At 37.3% G+C, this 21201-nt stretch overlaps 1 protein-coding gene across 2 annotated transcripts in view; it reads right to left on the reverse strand.

Annotated features, from left to right (window-relative positions):
- The window catches only part of NKAIN3 (sodium/potassium transporting ATPase interacting 3), a 357930-nt gene that overhangs the window by 83513 nt on the left and 253216 nt on the right, over positions 1-21201 (reverse strand). For both annotated transcript variants that reach the window (XM_027705861.1, XM_027705785.1), the window contains exon 4: positions 4972-5169. In XM_027705861.1, the coding sequence (XP_027561662.1) occupies positions 4972-5169 (198 nt within the window). The remainder of the gene's footprint in view (positions 1-4971; positions 5170-21201) is intronic.

Below are 21201 nucleotides of genomic sequence, written 5' to 3' on the forward strand. Positions count from 1 at the left end.
GGGTTATCAAGCCCTGGTAGAGGTTGCCCAGAGAGTTTGTGGAGTCTCTCTCCTTGGACATATTCAAAAGCTGTTTGGACACAGTCCTAGGAGTCTTGCTCTAGGCTGACCCACTTGAGTGTGAGGGGGGTTGGATCAGATGACTTCCAAAGGTCCATTCCCACCTCAACCCTTCTGTGTGATTTTGTGATTAGGAGGTTGCAATTTTTTTACTAGTGGCAGACATGTCACCGCGCATTCAGACACAAAGCTGATTTGGAAGCCTGTTGCCTCTTTGGGGGAAGTGTACAACATTTATAAATTTGTGAGTTGAAAGAAGCACTGACAAGACATCTTCTCAGGTCATAAAGTTTAGCAGATATATTTTATATGCTCTTGTTGTCTAATACAAATCCTGGAAAACAGTGATCAGCTACGTGTGGCTTTGTCATCTTTTGCACACAGATACATAGTTAGAGACAGATATAAAGTTGTTTTCCTCCAAATACTACACAGTGATGCAAACTGCCCCTGTATTGTCACACTGCTGTATCCATACCAGATACATTCTTGTACTAGAGTGAGTGCAACCAATACTGAATGAAGACTAAATTCTTTATCTAAAAATTCTTTAATGGTTTTGGCCTCAATGGTCTCTATGGTACTAGAGAAAGAGTTTCAGAATAAAAGTGTAACCAGCAGCTCTGTTAACTTTTGCTAGCATCTTCACTTCACCATTTAAGCAAAAGACAGAACTTTCTCTCGAGGCCAAATATAAATGAAATTAATTCCCACAATAAATAAAGAACATCTCAGTCCTTGCAGATTTGTGCCCCAAGTTCAAAGTGTTTTCAGCTTTGAATTCTGTCTGCACATCAAGATGGTACACGTCCAAGAGTGAAAGAACATTCAGAAACAGCTCAGAAACTAAATCCTTATCCTGGAAGTCTAGCTACGTATAGACACAAGAGAGATATATGGCCCAGGGCTAGAGGTGCTCACACATTACCCCATCAGGAACACAGAAGAGCTTAATAGAACAGAACACCCCTGTATGGAAACCCAACACCACCTCTATAAGTGTCACAAATGTCACTGTAACAACTCGATGTTATGTGAAAACATACCTTTCTCTACCATGTCAAAAAGGTGGAGGATAGGTTTCTCTGGCAGAGATTTAAAAAATAATATGTTCTTCTACACCCTTGTCGGTAAATAGACCAACTATCTACTTCCTGCCAAGATCCTGCCTCAGTCCATATTGAGGAACAAATTCCTGGGAGCATTCTTGGCACTGGCATGCTGTAATCCATGCCATTACACACGTGAGAGGTTGGCCTGCTTTAGTCACCACTCTCCCCTCACAGTTCCCAGTCACAGTTTTAATCAAGTGAACAATCCCAGGGATTATTCCTGCTGGATGGCTTGAAAGCACCAGCATGATTTGGAGGCTGAGACCATCAGCAGAAACACGAGTTGTTCTGACCCTGTTGGCCTCAGTATCCAGCTCCTTCAGCGTGCTTAATTATGTGTACAGAATTCTATCCATCTTGCAGGAGTATCATGCAGACTCATGGTGACCATACTATCCAGTTCCCAATTTGGCTGCCAGGAGTGCTTTTTCTTATACTTGTGATATTACAACTTCATTACATTCTGCAGAAAATAATACATTTTTCTGACTATGTTTTGTGCTTGGTAGTGTGTGTGATAAGCTATTCCCCACTGATAACTTTACCTTAGGCAGATATGCTCAATGCTTTTTACTTCACTATGGAAAAATTCAATATTCTTAATCTCCCTATATCACATCTTTGCCTGGATTTACAGTGTAGTGAAAACCAGTCTCTCATAATTTAAAGAAATGTTTAATATCTTCAACTCCTGATGACCTAAACAGCCACCCAGAATCAGGATGAGATCTAAAGTTACTGTTCCACCAATAAAAGATTTTTTTAGAAACAACTATAAAGCAGATACAAAAAGAGCTTTACTGTGTTAGAATTAAATAAATGAATGCCAAGTCCCTTCCCTAAAGCAGGGTCTAATGTAGTCACAACTGCAGCATTCTGTACATATAAAAATCTTTATACCAGTTAAAAAGAAAAAAAAAAATCACCTTTCAAAAATGCGACTAGTGAGTTATATATCTCGACAGGTATCCAATATTTACCCCTGGAGGGATTTCTTCTTACAGAGGCTCTAATTCCCTACCAAATGGAAGTGTTCACATTCCCAGTCATTTGGACAAGGATTAGCATGATAAAATGATTTGTTATGCCAATAAAGTTTTTTGTTACACTGTAAAATGGTTTGTTATGTGACTACTGCTACATAAAAATGTTATGAAAATTAAGTAGGTTGTAAGATCCAAAAAGGAATAGGCTGCTTTTGGGACTAGCTACTAGGAAAAGGAAAAAAAGAATGATCTTCTGATCTACAGTCCTTCAGTACTTTGAAAAGACAACTTAAATGACCTTTTAACTAACAATTGGGAAACTTCCCAATTAGGAAAGCTGTTATGTATCCAAAATGGATGTGAACTTCCTCAGGTCAACAGTACTCAGAAAATGGGAGGAAACTGCAACAAATTTATTAATCTATGTGGTGAGTTCTGTCCTGTGTGACAGTAAATGAAACAAGCCTAAATTACAATTCAGAATGGAAACTGAAGTACAGACTCACGGTATGTTAATCATAACATGTCACAGATGGGATAGCAAGATAGTGAAACTGGAGGAAAACCTTCCTTTGTGTACAGTATTTTAATTTTAATACTGTGTATATCTGTCAAAGCAGTATCTGAAATTGCAACTATTTAATGCACAGTCATGCCTTACAAGTTCCTGGCACATTTGCAATGAATTGTATCCAAAATGGCAATCAGTCACTCCTTCAGAAAGGGAAGACCAGTTACTTCTTATGATTTATAATTATTACATAATTTCTATACTTTTAAAATTTTAATATTTCTCTTAGTTTGTATGTACTAATCGGGTTTATTCCATTATTATAATATCAATATTTGTGTTCCTGTCATTTAACCGGAACTCTACTGCACCATTAATTGCAGAAGAAAACAGTTCCTGATTTCAACAACCAGCTGTACTTCCACCGAACACTGAATTTGTTAATAATCACAATAATGCTAGAAAAAATTTTTAAGATAATACATCTTTTCTTATAGAACTGGAGTATTTAAAATATTTCTGTTCACCTTTTAAACTAATGACACTTCAGTTTCCCTTCTGCAGACTCACTGATGCAGAGTGAAAAACACTGTGTTGCGAGAAATGTGCTGCAAATGAAGAACTCATGGGAGAAGCAACCTGCTTTCAGTAGCAGGCCCTCACAAAAGTAAGGAAGAAGCATTCAGTTAAGCTTCACAGACACAGTGTGCAGAGTTCATCTGGAAGCCACATTTTCACAGAAACTTCATGATTTATGTTGGCATATGCAGGGTTGGGTTGCAAAAGAAGTAATTTTGTCTTCACTGGAAAAGATCCTGACTCAAAGTCTTTTGCTGCCTGAATGAAAGGCAGGCAGGAGAAGGCTTGTGTAGGTGCTTGTGAGGTCACTGATGTCTGGGAAGCTGATAGACCAGGAGCAGACACATTCTTATATAGGCAGATGTGATGTCAGTGATGTGTAAGCCAAGTGTACTAATTCAGACCTGGATTTTCAAGTGGAATTTCATTAACCAGAGATGTACAAGTTTATCCAAGTTTGATTAAAAGTAATGGCAAAGAAAAAGCACTTGACATCTTACAAAAGGCATGTAGTACTGCAGAGAAATTATCTTGAACTTTTAGATAGCTGGACAGGATGACAGACATAAGCACATACACTGATTTTTTTTCTTTTGAAAGAGAATGTCCTTATCTTAAAAAAATGTAAAAATTAAAATTTGAAAATAATTTTAAACTAATGAGTGAGATTTATTTTGAAGATCCCTTTTACTTTGCAAGTGGTAGTATTTACCAGTCAGTTAGTAAAACAGCTTGAAGTACTGAATAGACCAGGAATATCTATCCTTTCTGATTGCTCAGACATAGTTCACCTGACTAGTAGGTGTGGACTGCAGACTGCATCTCTTCTCCCACTGTCTGACAAGTACTAGTAGCCACGGTTAGCATGAGCACATATGTTCTCAATTCACAAACATTTATGTTCTCAAAATAGGTCTGGGCATCTGGGGTGATCGATCCTATGTGCAATCACTTGGGGTTAGCCAATTGCAATGTGCTACAGACAGCTATGTAGAGAAAGAGCTACCACCTAGGAGATCACATACAGCTCATGACAAACAATTTGTTAATCACAAGCAGAAGCAGCCAACAGATTGAGGGAAGACCGTGGCTTTTGCTCCCAAAGCAATATATGCCCCAGTAGTTCCCTGCACTGCAGGCTTTTTATAACAACCTCTTATTGCATTTTTTGTTTGGTGTTGAAACAATTGTGGACCATGGAAGCAGCATATTCTGATAACACAGAGTTATCAGAACAAATAACATATGAATGCATACTTTAATTCCTAATACTTCTCTGACCTTTTTCAAGTATTACGTCCATATCTCACTTTGGGAAGAAACTTAGCCATGTATCATGTAAAATATATTTACATTCAGGGCTGAATAAATGCCATCGACTGTGAACTTTAGAAAGCTTTAGGCAAATTAATTTTGGTCAAGCCTATTCTCCTTTGCTGTACATGTCTTAATGAATGACAGCCAAGAACTTAAGTTAATTTTCACCTGTCCCAGCAGAGGCCAAAATGGGGACTGTGCCTCTATTGAGCTTGACAAGATATAGGGAAGGAAAAGAGCAGTGCATATTTTAATAACATGTATATAATTCCCTAATTCAAAATACAATCAAAAGTCTGTGCAGCTATACATCAACTACTACATCCCCCTTCCAGGACACGCAACTGCAGCAGGCTGCATGTGAACGAACTGAGGAATCCCAGTACAAAAAGAAACATGAACTTACAGAGAGGAGTATTTGGATAGTACTGTGAATGACCTCTAGGTACTGGAAATCAATGATGCAGCCTGTCACGGAGACGTAGGAGTAATCCTCTAGGACACCAGGGGCAGAAGGACGAACCACCCTTCGTATGCAGCCGGGTCCATGTTCCCGCCACCAAGAGCGGTGCATTGAGATGTTAAAGGTCATGAGATCCGTTTCCTAGGAGAGAGAGGGAAAAAGTGTGAAAACCTCTGACTTTCTTTACTTTCTTTAAGGTAAAGCGCGGGGAAATAAAAGATCTTTTCAATTATATTTAAGGACAACAAGATAACTAATTTGCCTTAACCCTCATACCAGTAATTTTAACATGAAAGTAGGATGTTGGAGTGAAGAAATTGCAAACATGCATTGATTATATTGCAGTTGCACAGAGAAGTTTGTGCCTGGTAGAAGAACTGCCATGCCAGATACTGTACAAAACAGTGCATAACCTATGTCCCCATGGACTTACAGCCTGAAAAACAAATTTTGTTTTTACTTGATTAGAATGTCACTTAAGGACTAATATTTTTAACAGGCAACAGAGACAGTTTTACCTTGTGGTTCTAGAAACAATCTAAATCAAACTTCAATCATATTTATATAAAATATTATCTATAAATCATATCTATTATTTTAAGTAGGACCACAGGCAGCCAGGCTGTTCCAGTTGTCAAAGATTCAAATGACAAGATGCCTCCAGTCAAGCACCCTCCTCTCTTTTCTCCCCTCTGCCCATCACCCAGATTACCACCTTCTCAGTTCAGTGAAGAAATCTGCTTCTGTGAACAGATCTGGATTTAAAATAAAAGCAATAACTTTTCTTCATTCAAATCATCTTCCTGATCAGATATTAAATCTACTCTAATGGGTACTGGCTATACTGTAACCCACACAGCATGTATAATGTCTGTGCATTTTAATAAACTTCATCCCACTTCCACTTGGAGCAATGAAAATGGCAAACATACTAGTGTACTAAGATTTTCTAACAGCTTGTCTATGAAATACAAACAGGAAAATTCACTTGAATTAACAATAGGTTTAGGTATTTAGGTCATGCTTAGGCAAAATGCACTGAAGTTGAATGGATGCCATTTAAATGCAAAAAGAATCCCAAACCAAACCACTACTTCTCACTGGAGATAAATGAGAGTCGAGTTACATTGATAATTAAATAATTAATTCAGATTTATGTTTCCATGTTTCCTATTCTCAACTCCAAGGTAGTTGTAAAAAATATCTGTAAAATTGTCATCCAGATGCCCACAAAATACCACTGGTTTACATACTTGCCCTCTTGTCAGCACTGTCATGATACTGATTTGCCCTTTACATCCCACTCCAAAATCTGTCCTGTCAGTCTATCTTACTTTCACCCTGACCAAAGGGCTATTTGGTGCAGATTCCAGTTGGAGAAGTAGTCCTTTTGTTCTCCTCTGTTAATTGCCTCTATTCTGGCCCCACCTGAAAATTACCTCCAACCAGTACATGTTGCTGCTAGTTAGCAGTAAGAAATGTGCCTTTGTAATCTTCTGTTTTACTGTTCATAAGTTTTTTACCCTTTAAATGCAGACTTGCTGGAACATTATTTCCAGTTGACGAGGCATTTTTCTTTTGGCTTTGCATGTCCATCCTTGATACTAGTTTAGAAAATTTTCAGCTGCAGCCTGAAAACAACTTGTGAAATCAGCAGCTAACAGACAGCTCAGTTTAATGAAAATATAATTATAAATACGGAGTCACAGGAAACAACCGAGGTTGTCTTTGTGAAACAATACCAGAGACTGCACACTGTTATCAAGTGTTTTTAACAATTATCAGGTCTAAGAAATGCCAGTTGTCAAGCAGCACACACATATTCACTCTCATGTACTTTAGTAGCTCTTTGTTGAGTAGGAATACAGATTAATGGGTTAGTGTATATGAAGTATTGCAAGGTAATGCTTTGTTATCACAACTGTGGGAATAAATTGTGATGTCCATGGCACTGGTGTCTCAGTTTTCTTTGCTTTTGAGAGTTTTTTAATATTTTTCCTCTTTTTTTGTCTTTGAGTTTTTAATATTATACTCTATTTCAGTGTTTGTGCTTGGCTAGTTCGCAGCCAACGGCACCGAAAAATGGCAAATTTGCATAGGGAAACAGCTTGATAAATGTTGCTGACACATTTAAAATGTAAGAATTTGTCATATGACTAGTAGGAACAGCTCATTAATAAAATCTTTCATTTCTGGAATACTGTTATGTTTGGCTCTTGGAGTGATTAAAAAAAAAATGCTTGACTTGATGGGCATGTTTCGAGATACTTAACTAGATGGTCCTGTTCATATTTCAAGGCTGCTGGATTCAGGTAGAAAGAGGAAAAACCCCAAAGAGATGTCATCATAGCACTTTCCGTTTTTAAAAAAAATAAATTATTGTTCAGAAGCTATGGCTGTAACAAGAGATTTTCATAGTTACTTTTCACTGTGTGTATTATGTTCTGAGTTCTGAAAGCAGGCAAAAGGAGATAATGATGGTCTAGCAAAGATCAGTTTTAGAAATGCAAACAAAACTACTTGGTGCATCAGTTTGACCTCTAAAATATCAATTCACAAAATGGCACCCATAAACTGTTCTAGCTGATAAATGTTAAGCTGCCAATCAGTAAAAGAAAGCCCGACCAAAAAAAAAAATCAATTTCTTTTTTTTTTTTTTTGACAGCTGAAACATTGGAGATTCTTAATCCATAAAGTGAGTGAAATGCACCAGGCATTAAAGAAATTAACCTGTATCTTTACAGTAATTTACAAACAAATAGAAAATCCAAGACTCTTTGACAAGGTGTACAGGTTTTAAAATCAGTGAACTTCTGAGAGCGTTTCAGTATTTGTGAATTCACAGCTTGGAAACTCTGAGAATGGTGGAAAAGCTGCTGCCCAAGTGGCTCATTTTCAGTCCATGTTTAATGAAAGTTAAGAATTCTTTCAGAAAATACAAGCAGGTGCTTGAAGTTTTTCAATAGATAATTTGTTATTTTCCAATGTCACAAGAAACATTAAGCAAATGTGCATAAAATATTTAATCTTCAGCAGGTGATATAATGTAAACTGCTTATTTCTTAAAAAAAATGCTGCTGCTTCATAGCAAGAGACTCAGTTTCAAACTCTGTAGTTTCAAAGAAACCAAGTAGCCTTTCTGACTAATCTAATTGGGATTCATTTAACAGTTGAAATTTCAACCATCTATGGATGGAAAATTGCTGTCTTCTGATCATATATCTTGGTTTTAATTCCATGCAACAGCAGGTAAATTATACCTCCTCAGCTGGTAACTTCTCAGACAGATGCCATAAACAAAGAGGGGGCAGAACACAGATAACAGGACTTCAAGGAAAATCATGTGGGATTTAGGGAAGTGATACAGGGAAAGGGAAGCCTTGTTTCCTATTTCTTCCTTTATTCATCCAGCATTAAAGTAATACTCCAATCTGTGCTAAATTCACTCCTGAGTGTAGGATCAGCCCTGTAATCATACTGCTACTAATGTAGAGTCCCACTTAACTGTCTATTTAAGCTTTTAAACTATGTATAGGATTTGTGTTGGCTGTCAGCCCAAGGATTAATTTTGATCATTATTGGAAATCATTGCTGTGGCAGGTACTTTCTCTTAGGTGAGATGTAATCCCTGTAAGTCCCAGTAATACTGTTTCTAAGTGCTTAGAGATAATGTTTAATTTCATTATATCTGCTTATTTTCTACATTTGGTTTCAAGTGGACATTTTCTATTGGGCAGGGCTTTGAGCAACCTGATCTGGTAAAAGATGTCCCCACCCATGGTGGGGAGGCTGTCTAGGTGATCTTTGAAGGTCCCTTCTGACCTAAATAATTCTGTGATTTTTTTGCTTCAATTCTTAGGTGATGAATTTGGATAAATTTTAAGAGATCATAGCATAACACAGTTCATTTTAAAACTAAAGAGCAATAGCAAGGATGATGTTCCATTTATTTGTGTATACTTTATGCACAGTGTCTATAACAGCAAAATAAAAAATTAATGACAAATTAAGACTGAAATTAACAGTTGTAAAGAAAAATCTTTAAAACTCCAGGGAAAAAAAACAATGCACCAAGATTGCCTTGTATACCAAACAAATATTATGCTGTGACATGATTACCATTGCAGAATTTTTTTTTCACTGTATGTTTCTGCTTTATGACATGTTATTTTATATTTCTTTCATTCATCGTTAGTATCTGAAAAATACACTCTTAGGAAAACTGTAACAAAAACATTAAGTGTTTTGAGTGGGATGGAGGAAAAGCACTTTTTTCCTTCACAAGAAAGCAAATCTTACATTCCATCTCCTCTCACTACTGCTAAACAAACAGGTTTTCCAGACTTGGGCAGATAATACTGAAGAAGTCTATGGCCATTCCCCATTTCCAAACTTAGAAATTTGTGTCACTAGCTCCCATATTGTCTTGATTGGGATGATTATTTTTGAATATTGACTCTTAACTTTTTTTTTCTGTTTTTTTTTTTTAATCTAAACTCTTGCCTCAGTGTTACACAGATGGCTTTTACTTACCCCATGAGCTAGAGGTCAAAAGGTAGCCCACTCAATAATTGTGGCATTCCTGCAAATGGGATAAAACAATGAACCATGCTGATTCCAGGCAGCTCAAGATATAATTCAGTCAATATCTTGACCTCATCATGAGCACTCAGGTGAACAAATGACATGAAGAGCATTCTTAAATTGAAGCTTATATGTTGACTCTATTAGGACAATTTAGCTGTCTGAACTGGATGTCAGACTAGACATAGCAAATTCACTCCTGTGGTAGCAAACCCAGTGCATACTAAACCAAAGAAACTATGGGATTTCATTTCATGGCTAGGCTTCGTGAATGAAGATTTGGGAAGGGCTCTACCCATGTTTGTTGCAAGCGTGTTGGTGGCTAAAAAGGCTGTGGTGGTTTGAAAAACCTTTTCTCTGGGGCAGTAATGGTTTGCCCCACTGATAATACTAGACCAATCAAAGGTTCATATGCGCCCTACGGAAATTACATACCCACAGCAACGGAAGAGAAGGTGGTGAAGTAGTTTTTTAGTAGGTTGGTAGCCATGATCTGAACCACGAGGAAGCAGGGGGCCAGTGAACCCCCTCTGGGGGCCAAGAGCCCTCAGCCCCAACTGAGGCTACGAGAGACCCGGTGTAGTGTCAAAGCTGGACCGGGTCCTGTAATCAAGAGGTGGGAGAATTTCCTTACTGTCAGCAGCAGCAGAAAACATTGAAAGCGGCAGCGGAGCAGTCCTGAACAGACAGCGATGGTTGAAAGCCAAAAAGATAGCCAGTAGCAACAAGATAACATGAAGCCGGCTGAAAGACGCAGAGATGTTCCTGCAGGAGGGAGAGCTGGCAACAAAACAGAGGAAAACTCAACAGAGCTGGTTTGGGGTAAGACTGTATTAATTTCCCAAAACTCAGAGACCTGTTGAAGAGGAGGGGTGGACTTCCAAGCCTTTAGGGAGTCCCAAAATGCAGCAGCAGCTAGAGTGAGACAGAGGAGCCGAGAAACCCGGAATCGTCCAAGAGCTGAGCCAGGATGGAACACGGGGGAGGTGGCCGTGCCCTCTGCTGCTGCTGCTGCTGCTTCTATCATGCTGGGAAGCTGAGAGAGAGCAAAAGAGCTTTGGTAAGACTGAACCGAAAGCTGCCTTCAATGTTCTACCCCAAGAGGAGTGAAGATCTACAAGGAAATCCCCTGAAGGCTCGGGCTCGGGGTTGGAATTTCCACAAAGTAAGAACAAAAATCCCGACTGCCATACTTAAATCTGCTGCCTTAGGAAAATGAAGGACACTAACCAGTGCCACAAAAAACTGAAATGAAGGAACTGTGGCCTGTGCAGTGACAGAAAGACTTTTCTCTTTCCTTCTTGGACTTTTATTGAAGGAAAAGAGGAATTTAATTCAATGTAAATATATATATATATATATAGGTGTGAGTAAATAAACCTTTGTAAATATCTTCCCCATCCCCCAATAATGAATGGTTGTGTTTTGTCTGAAAACTCTCCACATGAAGTGAAAAAGATATCAAGTCCATACCATCACTAAACCCTCTCACAGGGGCAGAACTTAAAAATTGGGGGGGGGGCTTGAACTTAAAAATTGGATCCTTGGGAGTTTCAAACCACCACAAAGGCCAATACGAGAAAGGCATGTCCGGTTGCAAAAGGCACAGCATACTAAACCAAAGAAACTACGGGATACACCTAGATTAATTACCACTTGAAGAGAAAATTCACAGTAATAGGATCTTCAGACACAGATTATGCTGAGGTAACCCCAGCCTGAGAGTGGTTGAGAGGTACAGAGGCAAAATAATTTTTGGGTGGTAGGATTAGAGGTTCATGGTTCCCACTTACTGAGATCAGAGGTTCACTAACAGAGCAAATCCTGTAATCATGACATCAGATCATGACTACAAGAAAAGATTTCCATATCAAGCATAATTACTGTTAGAAAGTTACATTGATTTACTCCATTAATAGTCTTCCCAATCTATCTACATTACAGCACTTGTTAGCCATTTGGCTACAGGTCACCCTCCACATGTACAACTGTCAAAAAAAAAAAGACATACAAATTAAGCAGTACTGGCTTCTATTTCTATTTATTTTACTGCTTTTATTCCTTGGGCTATAGAGAATGTTATCAGATTTTATCTTATTTTTTAAAAGTGAACAAAATAACTTTTGGAAATTTATTTGGAAAAGTAGGAAGATGATCTACCTAAATTATAAAAATAGTTTCCTTGTGTTGTTTAATTTGTCATATGCTCAGGGATCTGTATCCTGCCTTGCAAAACATGCAATTTTTTTACCAAACTTACTAGCAAATTGGAATATAGTAGAATGTCTTTAAGAAGCCAGAAGGCAAGAAGTCAAAAAGAGAAGCATACTGCTGTCTTCTTCATGCAGTGTAAGTGTTAGTCACAACAGCAAATCATAAGAACAAAAAAGGGGCTGTTTTCTGAAACTTCTTGCCCATAAAGATGAGATCTGATATTTGGCAATATTCAGATCCGTGCTCAAATCTCAGCTCCATGAATTACACCTTAATCTGCCCTACCTCCCTTTTGTGGCACTTTGTCTGAGAAACAGTCCAGAGAAGTCACACAGTATGGCAGAAAAAAGTTCCAAGCCCCAAGAAAAAAACAGCATGAGACAGGATGAGCCTTACTTATCACTTGCCATAGAAAGCTCAACATGAACACAAACAATTCACGACTGCCCAGAAAAGCTGTTTTGCTCCAATGGATTCCTTGACATGTGATTAAGCTGAGCACTTAGTTTGAAAATTGCTCTCACCTATTCTCTCTTGATAATCTAGAGGTATGAAACAACACAGATTTGGAGTGATGCCAAACTGTGAGCACTGCTTTGAGTTTTGAAGGCTGGGAATATGACAAGGGTTTGTGCAGATTGGTGTGTCCCTCACTCAAGCCATATCTGATTTTGACTGAAATGAAGAAAGGAGATGAGACTGGAATGTAACCGTGATAGTGAAGAATTAGAAACGTCACTGGCAGGCCATATACAGCCAGCGGCACAAATGCTGTAGGAAAACTTCTCAGGGCAGAGAGCCACGAAAGGTTAAAAAAAGCTTGAAAAGTCTTAGTATACAACAATGGGAAACCACTACAATTATGGGCCATAAAAAATTCTGTCCTAAAAGTTTATAAACTGAGCATTTGAAAAAGGAGTTCATAACATAAAGCAATTTCAAGTCTCAGCAAAAAAATTTTAACCTACATATTTTTTTTTCTTTTCTGTTGTTTTTAAGGTGACATCCCTATGGAGTCATGCATACATTTGAAATATCACAAAATTAAAATTTGATGCCAACATACCTTCCCTCAAACATAAGCTGCCTCAAACAACTACGGAAAACAACTCTTCCCAATATTTTGTAATATTTTTATTATTAAAGCAGAAAGGATCAGACTCATGCACCTGAGTACCTTACCATGTTTGCAGTCTGTAAGCATTCAACAAGTACATTGGTTGAGGAAATTGAGAAGACTCTTGCAATGTTGGCGGAGACTGGATTTCTATATTTATAATGGACATGCCTGGCTTGATCATACTAAAGCTATTAATCCTTTTATAGCCCTCTGACTTTTGTACCATGGTTATGCTAATGTTAAAAATCTTGCAAAACTGACCCTTTCTTGGGGTTTTCATTCTAATGTTACTAGGAAATGCACACGAATAGGAGACACATTTTGTGCCAAAAGCTCACATAATCCCTTATGAGGAGCAGATGCAATGTAGCCTCTAGCCAAAACAGGATCTTTGTTATTATCCAAATGACCATATTTTGTTCACAGTGGTTATGAACAAAGACAAAACATAGGGATAAAGGCATGATTAAGAATATAATGTCGTAACAATAGTATGGTTAATTTTAATATTTTCCTTCATTTCTGCTGTCTCTCTGTCCCAACTTTGAGAATACCATAACAACTCTTGCTACATAAGGAGATAAATGCTTTGTTGGAAATAAATGCATGAGAGAGTGGGTTCCGAATTTAAGGGTCTGTCCCAGATTCTGATGACATTAAAAAGCACCACAAAAAGACTTTTGAAAACTCACTTGAATGTTGAAATTTCTGACAAGAAAAATAACTCCTCCTTTTGAGACTAGCCAGAAGGCTCCTACCTGCACCCAGGAACACTTTTCAAGATTAATAGTCCAGTTTAAGCAACTGCTGTTGTGTTCTCTGGCTTGCTTGAAGCAAAGCAGTAGTTGATGATATTGCCAACTCCTGTTTTATGGCAAATCTGGTCACGTTTAGCATTTTTGCTAAAGCCTCCATTCCCAGAGACATGAAATTACAATAAGAAGTTGGTCTTGTTACAAGAAAGAGAGTTGAAGAGGAAAGCTTCAAAAATTATGAACCCTACTGCTAGGCACTTCCAGTCTTTGCCATAATTTGCATTACTTGCTGCTCTTTCTCAAAGCTGGGCTCCTGGAATCTAGATGGGAGAGTTCAGTATCACAAGTTAGATCAGGGCTATCGAGGACATTATGTGCCATAGTCCTCCATCTTGGATAATCATGGATCCACCAGGGTATAGGAAAGGGCCAACTGTTTGATCAAGTAGAATGACTCAAGTGAACCCTAAAAGTTTAGATGAGGTAATAAGGAATACCTAATTTTATTGATATATAAATCAAACTGCATGATTTCATGGAACTTTTGTCAGGAGATCCAAATTTTTATTTTTGAGTGTGTGCAAAGGGCAGCCAGAAAGATATGCTAATTCACTACATCTTTAGAGTGAACTATACAGTTCATTGAATAAGACTGCCTGCCACTAATAGATTGCCAAGAAGTTAGTGTCTACACTGCTGAAGCCCTTCTGAAGACTCAGAATAAAAATTGAGACAGGAAACAATGAGCAGTAGAAGTGTATTGAACTGCTAACGGTCTGTTTTCTTACTGCTTTCATTTCAATGAAGCACAAGATGCTCTCAGAAACATACACTTCCTCATGACACTTTCATTTCTATATTTCTTTTCTGTGATATCAGGTCATCATAGTTTTGCCAATCCCTCAAGTTTTGTGGTGCTGTTTGCCAATGACCTTGGCTTTAGCAAAGCGATCCGTTTAGCAGACCAATCCTTTTATCACAGGCTTCGTTTGCATTCTGCTGGAGCAATGACAGTCTCCAAAATGAATTTGATAACTAATTTTTAAACAGTAAATACAGCCCCTATAGAAACTTAAAGGTTAGATGATGAAATTTAAAATCCTCCCTTTCCTAGAAGTGAAGTACCAATGACAATAGAAAAGAGAATCTGCTGTAGCTGAACTCAATGTGATTTATTTAATTATTCATTTCACATTGACTACAGGCATTAGTCTACATTTTAGGTTCCTTGAAACATTTTATGCATTTATATAAATATATAAATATATATAAATGTTGTGTTTTATTTATGTATATATGATATTTATATATTTACATATTTATATTTTTCTGTATGATTTAATGACTCAGAAGTGCTTTCCTGAGAACAAGTACCAGCTGTGGTCAAAAAAGGTAGCCTTACCAATCTCTTTCAGCAATGCATTGTACCCTGGCCTTAATGAGATTAATTTAATTTGTAGCCTAATCCACCGAGAAACCTCAATAATTCTCACAGATTTTCACACAAAAGAGAGTTTTGATTTGTTTTCTCCAGTAATTTTGAGATTTTCAGAGAACAATTTCAGGAACAAAGATCTCTTTTTGTCTGACATACCATCTCTATGCTAAGTCTGCACTTATCATCATCAAGCTTTTCAAATTCTTTTAATGAGATTAATAAAAAGGATCTGACAATGTTCAGTAACTTTTGGATAATTTCATGTTTGCCATGCCAAATGAAATCAGTGAGGTGCTGGGTCTAATTATATTTTTTTAATTCTGAAGAAATTTTTCACATCAATGTGGTTGAATATGATCCCCAGAAATGTATTTTTAATTCAGGAGGTGACTATAAAAGGCTCTGCTAATAACTTCAAGTCTAGGTGGATTACTTAATGGTCCTGTTAACAGATGTTACATAAATCTGGTCACTTTAGGAGATGAATCAAGTAAGTCACAGAGAAGCCTAACAATCCATTCACTCTTTAAAATCACAGACTTGTCTGCAATTCTTCATCAAGAAATTTTTAATATATTCTTCTCTAATAAATAAGAACAAAATGAGACCACCACAAAGATATGAGCATATTGATATTTGAAATGATAGTTTCATTTTACTCTCAAATTTGAAATAATATTAACAGACAAAGGGAAAAATGATAAATGATTTATAGATAGACTGATAAAGTTGGGAATGACAGCAGGACACAACTGTAAAAGGACAAGTAATATTAACATCAGTTTACATATTTACTGAAAACAAAATCAAGACTACTACATAAAGAGTTTCCTCATCTATATATAAAAAAGAATGTTCAAGTTTGCCTGAGGGAAAAAAAATAAAAATATTGTCAATATGAGGCATTTTTCTGCAAGCTGATGTGTATTTACAAAGTCCAGTAGTCTTTGGAAATAATTAGTCTTTACAATAAATAATAGCAATTACTAACATCACTAGCATTTTTGCTTTGTAAGTTTTTCTATTTTTAAAGATGGTTTTAAAAACAGTGATATAAGGATGTCAGTGTGACTCCAGAAGGCAGCTGAAATCCTGAGAAGTCTACAAAGTTGCTTTGACAAGCATGTGTGCACATTGCTTAACTTTAACAAGCATCCCATTGACATAAGAGATTTACATATATTTGCTGGGTTAGGGCGAGTAAGAAAAGCAATAAGAAATATATGAGGAAAAGGACAAGAAGGTATGAACATGAACATATACTTACCAGCCTAAATATATGCTTTCTGGACATAATACAGAATTTCTTTGCAGTATAGCATGTCTTATAAAGAATTCTGTAGCACACTGAGGCATAGAGGAAGGTTTTCTTGAACAAACATGACATATTTTGCTATAAAACTCTAGTTAAGCCTATGAAAATAGTCCACAGGTAACTGTAGTGGATGTTAGAATTTCAGGTGCAAATTTTTTTTGTTTTAAGAATATATATTTAAAGGTCCTTTCCAGTCTCAGGGTGAGGAAGAGGAACATGAAGAGGGTAGATGTTATTTACATTTAGTTTATTCCTCACATGTAGCCAGCTAACGTCTGTGTGCTTGTGCTGGTTTTGAACTGGATGAAGTTAATTTTCTTCAGAGTAGCTGGTATGGGGCTTTGTTTTGGATTTGTGCTGAATACAGTGATGATAACACAGGGAAGTTTTCGATATTGTTGAACAGTGCAAGCCAAGCTCTTTTCTGCTCCTCACGCCACCCCACCAGCAAGCAAGCTGGGGGTTGGAGCTGGAGCTGGAAGGGAACACAGTTGGGACAGCTGAAGTAGCTATGTGGTGCTCAGTTGCTGGCTGGAGCAACTAAGTTCCATGACAGTGCTGAATAGCAAAGATAAAGACAAATTCAGTGCTAAGCATGTCTAGAGGAGACAGCAGATATGATAAAGCAGGGAAATTTTAAGATGTGGAGATATTAAGTAGGATGGGACAAAGTTTCCTGCCTTTTATTGCTCCCTGGCCCTCGCAGACTTCCCCAGTGCTGCTCTTTCACTAATTGCCTGTTCTCCGAGCCACAGGCTGCACAACAGTTTTGCTTCTTAAAGCACTGCTGAGGGCTGGCTGGATGAGAGGTGATGGGTCAGCTGTAATTGCTTGCTGACTGGGCACAGGCTGCATGGCTGTGGACATCAAAGCAGCACCAGCTCAGGTGAAAGCGTCTGTGGGGAAGAACAGAAATCAGCCCTGCCCAGGAATGCTGCCTCAGCATCGTGTGTTTGGATGTTGCTTAACAGGGCTAGGGATCAGGAAATACGATGGGAAAAATCTCACCAAATGCCAGTCCCTCTTGGTTCTTCTAGATAACTCTCATGTCTTCACATCTATAATGCTGCAAGTCTTAATATCCACATGCTTGGTTTTAAATGTGAGTTGCATAATAGTGACATGGTCAAGCAGCCATTGGTACTTAGATCCTTAGGAACTTCAGACAGCTTTGAATTAGATCCCTTTCAATATAACCACAGGACAGTGAAGCACACAGCGCTAAAACGGGAGGATCTGAAATGACAGGATAGCCACAGAGGCATGTCAACATGCACACCTAAAACCAGATACACCGTCACTGCCCTCCACTGAAATTTCCTGTCTGGAATCAAAATAGATTTTACCAACTTGATATTTTCTTTTTAAAAAATACAACTACTCATGCAAACACAAGGAGGGCATTAAGTCATTCATATACTGTAACCAGGTACGTTTTTGCACAGCAGGCAGAATGTAGTGGGAAGGGAGTACTTAGTTGTGAAACAAGGTAAACAAATACAGAAATCTGACCTTGGTACTTAGTAAAAGTACCTTTCAAAAACTGTAGCTGTTATTTCTGAATTTTTCCAACAAGAAAATGAATATTATACAGTAGAGACTTATGACCTGAACATGGAAAATTAAAATATCCTAATGAATGGAAAATAAACCCCACCCAAACAAAACTCTTCTGAATGTTCATGTTCTGTTGAATTTTAAATGCGTTCAAAATGAAGCAATTTTTCAGCTGAAAATGCACTTCCAAAGTAAAAATGCTAAACCCAGTAATTAAAAGACCATATGTCTCAAGGTTTTTCCCTGAATAAGCTGGATTTCTATAAAATGCCTAATTTCTAAGAAAGTAAACAATTTGTTTTTCCTGAAATAAAACCATAAAACCTGGCAAACTTTATGTAAGGATTATGTCCGTTGAATAAATTCTTCAGAGTCCTGTTCATAAAGGAAAAAGGAGAAAACAGCTCTAAACAATGAGGTTTGCTTATGCTCACTTTAAAGGTTGTCACAGATGATTTTTTGGACTCTAAGATTCTTTTCATCTCTAAGAACTTTACTTGTGTGAATTATGCTCACCCATGCATGAAAAGAAAAAAATAACCAAAATCCAGACAAAACAAAAAATTCCTATTAACACAGCATCAGTAAATCCTACAGAAGTAAAACACATATTGTCACAGCCAAAGCCGGGTCACATAGTGGTAATATTTCAGCTAGACTGATATAATTAAATTGGCATAACTTCCACCAACACAGAAACAATAATAATGTTATAAAGGCATTTTAACCGTCTTTCTTACTGCACTACAGTATGGAGAATAAACCATAACAGGATGAGGAAGTTTTGTAATAAAAAGAACAATAAAGACTCCTGTCTTGTCTATACCTTTTCAATGATTTAATTAAAACTAAAATGTAACCCCTAACTTGGTGTTCGGCCTGATAAACTGTACGAGTAAATTGCATTTGCAGACTAAATTACAACTGGCCATTCACTGAAGGTATGACTCAAAGTCCACTAAAGAATTCTTTTGCATATGGTACTTATAGACACTTTTAAGGACATGAGAAAGCCTGTTTGATCTACACCTAACAGCTTCACCAGATATACTAAATTCTGATACTGATGTATCAAGTTTCTGCAAACTAAACAAACGAACGCAGACAAAATGCTCTGCTGAGTAAATCAACATCAAACATACATTGTGCAGACCTGTGTTTCAGGTCAACTGAGCATTCGTAGAACATTCCTAGTGAGAAATGTTGGACCTATTTGTCTTAAGTGGTCAATACTCACAGGTGTATAAAAAATCAGATATGCTTTTTAGTCTTATCCTATCTGGTTTACATTTGGTTTCCTAAGGAAAGAACACTCCTAGCATGTCAGTACATATCAGTGTCTGTTTCTCCATCCCCTTGGGGCATTTTAACACCTTTGCAAATGAAGAAAAGTCTCATGTATATTAACTTATCAAAAGATTTCATTAAAATAAGAAACTAGAAAGAGAAGAAGGACCCTAGGGAAAGTTCATCTTTTTCTGATAAGAGAGAAACCACAAGAGAGACTGATGTCAACGCGCAAGCATAGAAAGAGACATAATTACTTCTGCTGCTATACAACCACTTACAGTGCATATTTACTAGGGTTTCAACAATGTGACCATTGAATATTGTCAGGCAATGAAGCTTTGGGAGAATGGCCATCAGAAATTGTGAATTGTTATCAAATTATAAAAGTACATTATGATATCATTAAAAGGAGAATGAAAGAAAAAAAATTTGCTCCACTGGAATGGAGAGGCACAGACCGACCCTTTCTGCCTGCTGCATTCAGGAAGGATGTCTAGGGGTAGAAGAAGATCCCGCAGATAGAAGAAGATCCTGTACGAGCAAGCTAAGTTGAAAACAAACAGGCAGCTTGCATCAGGTGAGAGGTTTAAAATCCTAGAAACTGCTCCTGATTATCAAAGACCATGAGAGGAAGTACACCTCACTGGCCAATCTTGGTTGTTGCAATAAGAACAAGCAGCCAAAGAGCATGTTGTCATTGAGTTTTATGGGTGGAGAAGAACATTTGAAGGCTGGGCTGAAGAAGATTCCCAAAAATGGTGAGATAAGTCGTATTGAAAAGAGGCAAAGGAGCTCCTCAGGTCTCAGCTCTTTTGTACATATTCCCAATCAAGAGCAATTGATAGTTCCTATTTCCCTTTTTTATGCTTAAAGACAGATGGGAAAAGTAACAAAAGTCCAGTTTAGGGTTTGGAAGGAAACATAGTTAAAAAAAAAAGAGAAGTGGAAAAGTTGTGAATAGACAATTAGATATAAACAGATGATCTAAAGAAGAGAGAAAGGGAAACTAGGAAACATATTCCCAAACATGTAAACAATAGTTGCTATTCTAAAGAGTATATGACTTCAATTTTAGATAAGAAAATAAAAAAATAAATGTCATAATCGAAGGAAAATCAAGAAGTTGCAGGTTGGGGAGGCATAAGGCAAAATTTAAAAAAAGCTAGATTGCTGGACTGTCATGACCTGGAGGAACTGATGAATGAGAAAAGAGAGAATGCACACAAGAAAATGGAAGTGCTTAGGTCTGATTTTATTGAGCTCTACATAACAGCAAACACCCTCCCCTGACCAGTTTGAAGCAGGGAAGTCATCAAAAGAGAGTTCCCAGTTTAACTCTTGTAATACTTGCTTTCAGTATAATTTCTTTCAATTCCTGACCATTACTTTTACATAAAGCCATGTGTATTATCCTAAAGAAACTATCTGGGTCTTCTGTGTCACTATATTTTTTTAGATTTATGTCTTTTTGTAGCTTCTAATTCAGCAGATATGAATAATTTATTCTTTATTGTTCTATTTTCATAATATATTCTATTTTGCATATTTTTATCTGTACAGAACACAGCTGCAAAAATTACATGAATCACATTTGGTGAAATGTTGTTTCACTGAACCCAACACATGTTTTTCTGTTGATTCCACTGCATTTAAAGTTTAATTCCAGTTGCACTACTTTTTCTTCTGTCTCTGCTTAAATTTTTCACACCCTATGTTGAAACTTTGTCCTTGTCTTCCAGACCATACTCATCCCTAACTCAGCTGCCATGCTGGATCAGTATTCCTATCACAATCTTTGCTCCTTTAAATTTTGCCAAAGCCTAGGAGCTTTTTTCTGTGTTTTTTGTAACGCCTAAAGAAGTAAAGAATAAGTGAAAACAACTACTAACTACTAAAAATA

Source organism: Neopelma chrysocephalum, unplaced genomic scaffold (genome assembly GCF_003984885.1).
Source record: "Neopelma chrysocephalum unplaced genomic scaffold, ASM398488v2 Primary Assembly neopelma1_22, whole genome shotgun sequence".
In the NCBI taxonomy this organism is placed as follows: Eukaryota; Metazoa; Chordata; class Aves; order Passeriformes; family Pipridae; genus Neopelma; species Neopelma chrysocephalum.